The 12,424-nt window shown below is 36.6% G+C and overlaps 1 protein-coding gene across 2 annotated transcripts in view; it reads right to left on the bottom strand.

Annotated features, from left to right (window-relative positions):
* Nucleotides 1–243, bottom strand: part of LOC141434278 (uncharacterized) — a 145,657-nt gene extending 145,414 nt beyond the window's left edge. For both annotated transcript variants that reach the window (XM_074096679.1, XM_074096685.1), the window contains exon 1: nucleotides 102–243. In XM_074096679.1, coding sequence (XP_073952780.1) covers nucleotides 102–152 — 51 coding nt within the window. In that variant the 5' untranslated portion in view covers nucleotides 153–243. The remainder of the gene's footprint in view (nucleotides 1–101) is intronic.
* Between the last annotated feature and the right edge of the window lie 12,181 nt (nucleotides 244–12,424).

Here is a 12,424-nt window from a genome sequence, read left to right as displayed (position 1 = left end):
TTGATACGAGCTCTATCAAAACTGCACTCAATTTGAAGATGTACACTTAAAAAATTGAAGGTATGATCCGTGAGTGGTGGTGTCGGGGAGTAGAGGCGTACCTGGTCGCCCACAAGGTCCTCGGCAGCTCTGAGCGCGCAGCAGGCCTCCATTCCCGGCGGGCCGGGCGTCGCGTGGAGTGCGGGGCCGCAACTGTCACGCGCGTCGCGGGGGCATGGCGCACGCCTGCGCGCGACTGCTGCGCGGAACCGACTGCGTGCGATAGGTGATAGCCGCGCGACCTCCTTCGCGGGGTTGCAATGAAAGTGATTAGGTTCTTGCGCGACTGATAACGAGGGCTAGCTCGCTTCGGCGCGTTCCAGTTGGCTCTTTGTGTAACGTGGCGTGGCTGATTGTAATCACTAGAGGTATTATAGGTAATCTGTATTGATATTATTTATCACTGGCTATTCATTTTAGGCTATGCCTATACCTACTAAAGTGTGATTGTTTCATTTAGAGGTAGGTAAGTATTTTATTTTAAATTTTCATATAGGTATATAACTAAACATTATTATTCCTCTCTACGTATAATATAACTTCACAAGTAGGTAGTCCAACATCGGACTAGTACGTTCGAAATCGGGTATGATTCGAATCAAAGCAGGCAAAGTAGTGACTCTGTGAGCTGTTGACCTCGCGATTTTTATTACGACATTTAAGAAAAGTCCATAAACTTCATTGTCAAAAAAATCTTCTAGCTGCCTTGCTAATTGCTTACTTGTAGAGAATGACAATGAAGAATGTAAATGCGACTTGTAGAGAAAAACAGCCAGACGTCCCGACATCTGGCTGGATAGACAACCGTACGAGTAGGTACAAAAGCATTTTTGCCCAAGGTGAAACCGAGTACAATCTTTGCGCCCGTTCGTTCAAATATAAATTAAGTGAAAATGGTGTAAATGTCGGCGGCCGATCGTAAAATCCGCCAGATCACGATATTCCTAGGCATATCATGAAATGGCTAAAAGTTGGCCAGGCAATCATGATGTGCCTGAAAAAAATACGGCAGATCGATTGGAGCAACGCATTCGTCGATATTCCTAGCTTTCTTTATACCGGGCACATCGTGGAGTGCCGAAAAAAATAAAAATGAGCGAAGCGAGGAGTGGTTAGTATGAATTGTGATGTGACCCCAACGCACCAGCCGAGCGAGCGAAGCGAGCGTGCCGCGGTAGCGGCCGGCGAAGTGCCAGAACCGATATTGCGGCGTTTCATAATATGCCCAGGAATTTCATGACCTGCTTAAACTAGCCAAATCATAAAATGGCGGCGTTTCATGATATGTCTAGGAATTTCATGATTTTACGATCAGCCGCTGTCATATACAAATGCATATTTCTAAATATAGTTAAGAACTATAATGTTAATATTTTGATGTGTAATCTAAATAAACTAATAGGTACGTACCTACTGTACACAAACGGCAGCTTAGTTTATTTTTAGAGCTTTATTCACCAGTCAGCAAAAAAGGAATCCCTATACGATCATTTTGTTGTTAGTCTGTCTATCTGTCTGTCTGTCCGTCTGTCAAGACCCTTTTTCTCAAAGATTAAGCTGAAATAAATACCAGGTACAGTCAACTACAAAGCGATGTATCCATGTTAATCGTACAAAATTATGTTACTTTTCGCATACCATTATTAATTTCTTTTGGTTGGTGACATTACGAGTAGCAACATATTATGTGTTAGAATGTTGAATACGGAAAAAACTATTAATACAAAATTATTTGGTCACCGCAGATACAGGCTTAGCCTAGTTTAGGTATCTACCCCTAACTATGATGTAACTTGAAAAATTTAACATTATATTATCTGTACTTTGAGTTAAGCTGTTTCTTACGTTTGTGCAATAAATAAACTTCTTACTTTTCTTTACTATATTTCATTTCATTTAAAATCAAAATTGACGTTAATATTAAGCTTAGATTGTAACTTGCAAGTAGGAACATTCGGTTAAGCTGATAGGCATTAAATACCGATCTAGCGTGGTTTTCTTTGAACTCTACAACAATACAATTTTATGACTATAAAACCTTGTGGTTACTCTGGTTACCTACTTGCAGATGAATCTAGAATTTAATCAAAACGCACGTCAGTGTGTCGGGTCAACGTGAAAATAAAGGATAATGTACTCAGGTCTGCTACCCCTTGACGTAGGAAAAGATCAAAATTCTAAGTTGATAAAATCAAAAATACCTACAGTAATAATAATATAACTACAACGTTTAATGATAATTATTTTTCACTTGCTCGTAAAGTTCGTGTTTATGCTGGATCCAGGCGACATCCCAGGTAGCACAAAATGCCATTATAACAAACTTATGATAGCACGAGTTCATGTACAAAGCATTATAACAAAATCGTATATCAGCTGTATTTATTTTGTACGACTCTTTTAAGTAAAATTTGCCCCCCCCCCCTTTAGACAGCGTTGAGCTTTAAAAAGGCTGTTTAATAGCATTACAATTATTGTATTACATCATTAATAAAGTCAGTTATATACTGTTTTATATCCTTTGTAAAAAAGAAAATCTTATTGATTTTAAAAATATATTGATCAGTAAAGTTCTATTGCTGTTGATCGTGCAACATTATTGTGACTTAAATTGTGATCAATATGAAAATTAATATATATTGAATGTGTAAGTATTACTGCCTTTATTTCTGACTGTTTTGAGTGAAATGAGCTGCGCGCATCAGTTTGTAGGCTGAGATATTCATGTTATTGGTAAAGAATACACGCGCCCTCGCTAATATGCTTTATTAGTATAAAATTTTAAAAAAAAATAATTAAAGTTATATAACCTAGTTTTAATAAATATGGCGTACCAATCCCAATAAGCTATATTTAATACAAAAAAACAGCAATAGATGGCACTACTATTAACATTTGTAAAATTATAAAATGTGAATATGCCGAATTAAGTAGAAATATTAAGATTAAAATAAAGACTAGCATATTTTATAAACACAACTTCACATCAACCTTAATTCAACTCCTTAATTTGAAGATAAGAAACACCATAAAGTATAGGCTACATGTGGCTACATTTCAGCTATGAGGCTTTCGTAGTGTTTTGCAATTGTGACGCTAGATGGCGAATAACCGGAAAGCGCTTGCTGAGCTTGCCCCGCGCTTGCTCGTCGAAACTATTTGAGAGAAACATGCCATTGCTGCTGCTGCTGACCACGTAAGTGTCACTCCATGTCAAGCTGCAGAAAAGACGCCAGCGGACAGTTCCTTCTGCTTCTTCTTTCTTCTCTTCTAATGACGTAAATAAGACAGAGACATCATGCGCATCTCTAGTCGTCTAGGCTCAGTTGGTGAGCTTGTTGGTTGTTGTCAGTGTACCTTAGTGTCCCACTAGATGGCAATACGTATCGTGTTATTTGTGTTCTCACTGGTGCCATCTATTGGAAAATCGAAGGAAAGAAAAATAGCCAGTTGAATAGCCAGTATTAGGGTGATACCATTTGATTGTACTAGGTGGTGTCTCTGTTATATATGTACTCTGCATAAATATCATAAAAAATAGCTTTTGGCAATAGTTTTAACAAATAAAGTTGCTTTTATAGGTATCCGTAAAATACAAATGATCTCATTCGCTTTCTAATCAGATCTTAGTAACTTTTATTCTTTTTGTAAGATAGGAAACGGAAAGCAAATGGCGACAAATGAAATTAAAGCTTTAGGCATTCGACGATAGCATAATAGTGCTGTTAATTTCAATATGGCCCATCACAAAAATTAGAGCTCGTATTGCACTATACAAGACACTTACTTATTATGTTCAACCATATTACAGCCCTACATAAATATGTTATAATGCTTACACTCATTATACGCAATAGTAACTGATTGTTATCGAGTTTAGCAGGGTACCATAATCATTTGGTATAAACTATATTAGAAAAGATTTATTATGAAGAAAAAGGTACTTACATTCCCATTTCCCGTATGTCTAATATTTGCAAGCGAATATAACAATTTTTATAAGTGTAGGTAAGTATATTTGTGTTTGTTACGATGCTATTATAACTTATAGTTCTAACAATACTTTTATTTCGATCAAAATATAGCTATATACTGTAGTGATGAATAAATCAGAAAGAAAATGGAGCTAAGGCATTATTTGTTATAAAATCAATGTTAATATAGGACTAGCATGAAATTAACACAACCATGGACTGTTAAGCCTTTATTCTTAAAAAAAGGACTATAAATTAACTTATTAATGCTTATTTAAAGCGTAATGTTTTTCAAATTACCAATATAAGACAATAGTCTTAGTATCAGTTTGAAAGCTGTTTTAGAAGTTGTAATTTAGAATTATCCTACGTTTATTTAAGATTTTTGACATTGTAACAATTTTTTGCTAACTATAATATAGCAGTAAGCATTATTTGATAAATAAATGCCTTTATAGAGTATTCATATTTGGATAATGACGATAAAAAATAATAATATGACTTGAAGACATGTTATGTGCTACCTGGGATAATAATAATAATAATGTTATAACTAACAGCGAAGAGTCTCGACCAACATCTCAAGAGACTCTCGCTAGATGCCTGGATCAAGGGCCAGATACAGAAGGCGGTACTTCTGGACACGGCACGCATCGTCCGGAGGTTCCTCACTCTGCGGCCCTGACCACCGGTAGCTTGGGCCCTGCCCCGTTACCGGCGGCAAACTAGGTTAGGTTTTTATAATATTTTTATTTTGTATGTACTTTTCTGTATTTTACTTTTTATAACTATTATAAAAACCTAATATTATTATTATTATAAAATGAATTTTTATGCCCTGGTGCATAAATTAAAATCTTCGTCTAAGACCAACCAGTAAACAGCCCCAGACAAAGAAGTTTCTACATATTTTTAACAATTTTTTATTTATATAAAACTAAGAATTTTTTTAACAAAAAAGTTAAATCGACTTCACTTTTTTTAATTATAAATGGAATCGACTCTCGCGTCTGTGACTCAGCACGAGCCAGCAGGAGTGGAACAATAGTCGTCTACCTCACCTACACACTATGGGTTTCAATCTCTCCTGCAATATTTTCAAGGGTTTTGTAGTCGATTCCATTTTTTTTTTTTTAGTTTTTTTGGTTTTACTTTTTAGTTATTTTTTTATTTATTTCTCACTTTTTAGTGATTTGTTGCCAAAGTACATCTCACAACGATTCCATTAAGCCCAAACACGGCTTAGTTACGTTGTTTTATAACAGAGTTCCATTGCCTACCTTCCGGCTTCTTCTTAGTCGCTTATCTAGGTATATTAATCATGATCGTTTATAGTAGTTAGCTTTGAAGAGTTCCATTGGTCATCTATGATCTTCTTCATCAGGTCCAGTTTATCAAATAATAAGAGAATGTAAATTTATGCTAAAAAAAAAACAAAATTGGCATAAGGTGTGCCTATAAAATTTGAGGTTTGCCCTCGATTTCCATAGGATCCCATCATCAGATCTTGACTTGGTGACAATGGCACCATTACAGAAGAGTACTCTATCGAATAAAAAAAGAATTTTGAAAATCGGTCCACAATTTACTGAGTAGGTAATCGGTGATCATACCTACATAAAAAAATACAAACATTGGAACATAGAACCTCCTTTTTTGAAGTCGGTTAAAAATTAATCAAATCAATCAAAATAGACCAATAAAAGTAAAAATTTGTAATTATCATAGTAATGCGTGAACAATAAAAGGTACATAGTAAGTAGAATGGTTTCTACTGTTCATATTTTCATGTCGTCCCCATCGAAGTGAAAAGCAGTGTAAAACTCGAGCATTAAACCCATTTTCCCCTCGACTTGTCTATCCACCCTTGCCGTACCGGCTCGGGTATATGAACGTTTCGGGTAAAATGGCTCGTTTTATGCTCTTGTTGTACAATCTACTATTATTCTTAGATTAACATAGGTATCCTCGACATAACGCCTGTGAACAAACAAATTGAATAATATTGTCGTCGTGGCGCATTAGTATACATACTATACATGTATAGTATACATATTTCATTTTTAAAAAAGGTTAGTCTACAGGGCAAACCCTTAACTTAATCTGATCCTCTTTGTTTTCAAATTGTAGCTGACTAAATTGTCCAGAGGAGTTTTCCTCAAATTTAAAATATCATTCTTTGTTTCCAAAATATCGAGCGCCAAAAACATTTTTTTCCCGGTTTGACTTTCTCAAATAATTCTTTTTGCACCTTATAGCTCTCGTGAATACGCGACTTTTGAGCCTTTTTTGAATATGATATCTTCACAGCTCTCCGAGATGATCGCACTGGAGGGGATCGCACTTTTTCGTGAAATTGGAGCGAACGAAAAGACATTTCCAATGTCAAAACTGTAAGTATAGGTAAATGCGTAAATTTATTGCTTAAACGTGTCTGTTTGATTACTTTTTAATTCCAATATTCCCTTGGGATCTGGATGTGATGTAAAATCCCAAAATCGCAAACGGTTAGTTTACATAAATGCTTTTCTGCGTGTTTATTTCGAATACAACGTAATGAAGGCCACGCCACGTAATGAATAAAGGCTTTAATTTAAATTTCCAGTATTTCAGTTGAGTTCCAGACTTTATGGTTCATGTAAGTTAAATAAGGGATAATCTGAGTCAAATTTCCGAGTCTTAAATTACCGACCGTCTAAAATGGTCTCGTCGGAAGACCAGCGCTGGCTCCACCCAGGGAGTCCGCATTTTATGCTATAAATTTCATATTGCATTTAACACTCGTTTTGACGAGTAATAGCTGAACACCATTCGTCAGCTTTCGCACACAGAAACTGGGGCAGTTATGTTTGTTCAATAAAAGAGCATTTACAAAAGGCGTTTCGTTATCTATGATATCTCTTTAAAACCTCAAAATTTAGACTAATATAAGTAGGTAATTTGTTTAAGCAAACATATTTACAGGAAACTCACGAAACGATGCTAACACTCACGCTCAAAGAGGGTTCAGTAAAATAACGAACTGGCATCAATGCAATTTACTAACGATAAATGCTGTTAAAACGAAGCACATCTCCTTTTTTTCAATAAGAAACGCACAGCAGCCTCCCGGTGATAACACCATCCGAGCTCACCTGTGTTCCCTTTGGCCACCAGGTTGGGTGTAATATACATGGAGAGGTGCCGCGAAGACAACTCTCTTGATACAATTAAATAAATATATAATAAATATATATCATGGGACACTGACACCAATAAGGGCTATCGTTTTTTGTCTCACTAGATGGCGCACTGTTGCGTGAGGTTTTTAAGTATGGCTTTCAAAGTCTGTTATTACGGGCGTGAAAACAAAGTTTAGATTAAAATCATATTTAAGACACCTTAAAACCGTATCATAAAAATATCGAGCATACCACAGTGTTGCATAGTCCCCGTTTTGTTCAGAAAAAAGGGAGGACAAAGGTTTCCGATAGACAAAACTGTCTCAAAACACAGACATTCATTGCCCCGGAATGCATATTTGCCATAATTAATTTCAGATATTGCAAAATATTCACAAAATTATTCTAATTATAAATAAACCCGCGTAGCTCACCCAAAAACTATGACATTTGACATTTCGGAGACCTCACGCTACACTAGCGCCTCTAGTGGCGAATTCATACGCGATAGTCCTCATTACCTAGTCCCAAACTAAGCAAAGCTTGTACTATGGATACTATAGGCAACGGATAAACATACTTATATAGATAAATACATACTTAAATACATATTAAACATCCAAGACCCGAGAACAAACTTTTGTATTATTCATACAAATATCTGCCCCGGCCGGGAATCGAACCCGGGACCTAAAGCTTCATAGTCAGGATCTCTAACCACTTGGCCATCCGGTCGTCAATTGAACGAGCCCAAAGAGCTATTTTAAAGGTCTCTTACAGGAAAACTATTCCAATCCTGCAAAGTCCTAACTGTGCGCCAACTATTCATCCTGACTGAACACCATCTTTGAGCTGCACAAATCCGCGTCTTACAACCGCAGTATCTCTGACAAAAGGAGCTCAGACATAGTAATATAAGCTTCGCAACCCAATAGGTCTCTATGACGCTCGAGTAAATCCCGATTTAGCATCGTGGGCTCCCCTACTATAAGTAAGTCGGGGCAAGCGCGCCGGCAGGGTATAAGTGCGTCATCCATTAAAATATCGAAAAGTATTGATATTGCACTACTAACGACATCATACAGGTCTTAGGTGCGTGGTTGTAAGATGTCGTTATTAGTGCTTATGATACTTTTCGATATTTTAATGGTAGGCGCGCTCACCCCCTGCCGGCGCGCTTGCCCCGACTTACCTTATTTATTAAAGACACCACGACCTGGGCATGCGTTCATGAGCAAATTTGCTTCGTTTCTGGGCTCCTATCTCTTCAACAAAGTTAATAGACCCCAGGATATTTACAAGTTGTGAAAACAAAGTTACTGGGTGGCTACAAACACTATTCTACGAAGAAACCGAAGACCTTCTGGCGATTATGTCGTAGTAGATATAATAATAATGTATTTATTTAATTAGATATACGTATTAAATCGCTGTAGCCGTAGGCAGTTATATTAATAAAATAAATAAATAAAAAATAAAAAACCTTTTATTATTCCTTAAATCTTAAAAAAACCTACTCATACTAAAAGACAAATAATTCATGCATGTTCTTATTCCAATAGATTTAATATTATAATTTGAATTGCCAATACAATAAACAGAATGTTACAATAATATAAACAATTACATTAAATTTCATGGGTTATTCTTTATAATCAATTAAATTAGTTATATATACCGTAAATAATCCATGCTTACAATAAATAGCAGGTGGTAGGACCTTGTGCAAGGTCCGCCCGGATCACCATCTTACTCGCTAATCCTGCCGCGAAGCAGCAGTGCTTGCACTGTTGTGTTTCGGCGTGGAGAGTAAGACAGCCGTTGAAATTACTGGCACTTGAGGTATCCCATCTTAGGCCTCTAGGTTGGCAACGCATCTGCAATACCCCTGGTGTTGCAGATGTTTATAGGCGGTGGTGATCTCTTACCATCAGGAGACCCACTTGCTCGTTTGCCATCCAGTCGAATAAAAAAAAAATTTGATCAAAACAATTGCTAAAACCTACCTATAGACAAGTTACATTATCTACTTATTAAAAACTAACTTTAAATAATAATCTATTATGTAAATTCAGCAGTTTTTTTTGTATTTAAACACCATTTTTTTGCCTGAGATACAGACTATTTATTGTATCCTAGTTTAGGCATTCTATTCTAGTAAATGATTAGATAGTCTTGATGTAATTATTAAAATTGAGCTAATAATATGTTATGTACCTACATACCTATAATTATAATTAATAAGTACCTACTTCAATTGTTTAAATAAATATATTGAATTGAATAATAAATAAATAAAATGGACTGTTTTGTTTTCCACTGTAATGGGTAAAGGAGATTTAGGTTTGTATCCATCTAATGTATCTGATGTTATTATTTAAATCTATGTCCGCATTTGCGGCGCCTGGCTAAGTTTAAGTCCATTTATTTGAAACATAAATTTAATGACCCCCATGTCGTTAACCACAGACCACAGGAAAGATAAATTTAGTCTCTTGATCTGTTGATAGCTGTTCATTTGACCTGCAGGATTTTAATACTTATGTTTGTAGAACTTTTGTAGGTACCTATCAGCTTTTCTATCATTTTTCAAATAAATGCCCCGTCTTGTTGGTTTAACCGGGTTCCTCGGGCATAAGAACATGGTCAAATTGAAGACGTCATAGCATCATGAAAGAAGAAACAATAATTCTGATCGTAGATACATATACGATGTCCACATAGCCATTTTTAGGGTTCGTACCTGAAGAGTGATAAACCGAATCCTATTATTGTCGCTTTGCTGTCTGTCTGTCAGTCTGTCACAGGGCTTATGGAGGTATCTTGTTAAATATAATTGATAGACCGCTGAATTACCTACACATATTGTGTACCAAAAAAAGGTATTTCTGTGGACTTTATCCTGGGGGTCATCATTGATGACGGTACTTAAATATTTCCGTTCACTTAAAAAAATTACCAAGTGCGTGTCGATCCCGTGTTCCGAGAGTTCCGCACAAATTTGTAGGTATCTATGAATATCCAGTGTTAGCAGAACACCTCTCCTAAGCAAAATGTACCTACGCAGTGTGGGGACTACCTATATCTTTTGGTATTAACTGCATTAACCTAGAAATTTGATTTTTTACTGTTTTAAGCGGTAACAAACCGGAGTATTTGATATTAATTTCACTTTGATACCTCTACAGGTTCTTGAGATAAGGGGTCTTGACAGACGATCAGACAGACATACGGGCCATAAAGTGATCCTATAAGGGCTCCGTTTTTTTCTTTTTGAGGTACGGAACCCTCAAAAGAAATGTTTTGTAAAGCAGTGCCTGTTCCTTTATTAGGCAAACTTATCTAAATAAATGTTACTGTTGATTTTGTACAGGCGTCTGGCAGGATCACTTTCTTGTCCGTCTATCTCTCTGTCTGTCACTCTGCCTAGACCCTTTTCTTAAATTATTGTCTGTTTGTTTCTTTGTGTGCTTGTTTGTGCATAATCGTAGCGCTAATCCTAGGAACTGCTTAACTAATGTGGATGCGGTTTTCATTGATTTATTGTGGTTTTCCTGGATCAACGAGTCAGTTTACAAATAAAATCGATACTTACTTGGCTTAGCCTCCCACTAGGTGGACGGATGACATACCTAACGAGAATTGTAGAGGCAACCATACAAGTGGCGAGTTGTCGTTCATTGTGGCGTTCTATGGGCATCCCCTTTGTTCAAAAGTGGACGTCTTTTGCCTGATGACGATAATAATAATGATGATGATGATGCGGTTAGTTATGCTGAAACTTTGATTAACTGTATAGGACATTCAAGTTTGTGTCAGAAAATGGGTCAGGCTCGAAAAACTCACTTTCCCAAAACGTACACTTTCTCTAAAAGTGCACTTTTCTTAAATGCACACTTTCCCAAAAGGTAAACTTTCGCAATTGGCGCACTTTTTCGAAAGGTGCACTAATTCAAAAAGTGCACTTTTCCAAAGAGGACACATTTGGTATGAGTATGTACCGACACAATTCACGCCGACAAAATGGTACTACAAATATTTTTTTGTTTACCTGTCACACAAAGTTGGGTGCTTTTTTTTGCTCCAACCCCGCTGTTTGGGGTGTCGTTAAGGGGATCCCATGCCCCAATGACCTTCGATCTGAATTCCTTAGTTTTCTAATGTTTTTTGTAGCTTATTATAATAACAACGGCTTTAAGCAATATAGTATCTCATATCGATACCTCCTACAATACAATACAATACAAAGACTCTTTATTGTACACCAGACATAGTAAGCGATACAGAAAACAGATACACAGAAAAAAATATTACAAGGTGAGCAATAGGCGGCCTTATCGCTTAAGAGCGATACTCCTACGTATACTGGTACAAGTGACAAATTTCTGATTTTTAGTTTTTTGCAATTTTGTGATTAATATTTCCTTATTTACCTACCACAAAAAATTTGCACGGATATTCCTATTAGTTTTGGAAATAAAGTGACGTATATGAATGCATCTAACACCGTTTTGCTAATCGGTACAACGTATACTGAGGCAACCGACATGCACCACTATACGCGGCACCGATATTGTCGCGGGGCCGGGGAAGTCCAGTGTAACTGGCAGTTGCCTCAGTGTACGCGCTAGCCATCGCTGCGTGCGGACCGTTTAAACTGTTCTACGAACACATAATTTGATAGTATATTTAAAAAAAACATGTTTTGGTCTGACAATTGCGGAGGGCAAGACCACAATAGCCGTATTTCTCATAGACAGTCATGGAAACTAAATCCAATGTGAAACCTTTTCGTGACATCCCATACATTTGCCAAAGAAATCATAGCGAAATAGGCTATGATTTCTTTGGCAAATGTATGGGATGTCAACATAACATTGGTAGTACAACAGTTTCACCCCAGTACCAGTACGTGATTCAGTTTCCTCGGCTATACCTACATGTACGCGTGCTAGAAATATACATTGCAGTATTACATTGCATTCTGGTAGTTGAGCATCCCCAAAAGAAAGGCGAAGGCATGCATGCTTTAATTAAAATGAGAACAGTAAATTTCAATATACCTACAGGTTGATAAAAAAATCCTGTACTATACTGTAACCCATATTAGGGCTACTGATTACTAATACGATATAAGTGGGAAAACATCGAAATTAGAAAGTCTTCTTGCAACTCCACTTCCATGCAAAACTTTTTTTTTTCGAATCACAGTATTTTTCTACTTGGATCATATTAGTAATTAGTAGCCCT

This window comes from Choristoneura fumiferana, chromosome Z, assembly GCF_025370935.1.
Source record: "Choristoneura fumiferana chromosome Z, NRCan_CFum_1, whole genome shotgun sequence".
Taxonomy (NCBI): Eukaryota; Metazoa; Arthropoda; class Insecta; order Lepidoptera; family Tortricidae; genus Choristoneura; species Choristoneura fumiferana.
Note: the sequence above shows the minus strand (reverse complement) of the source record. Positions and strands in the feature narration are given on the sequence as shown.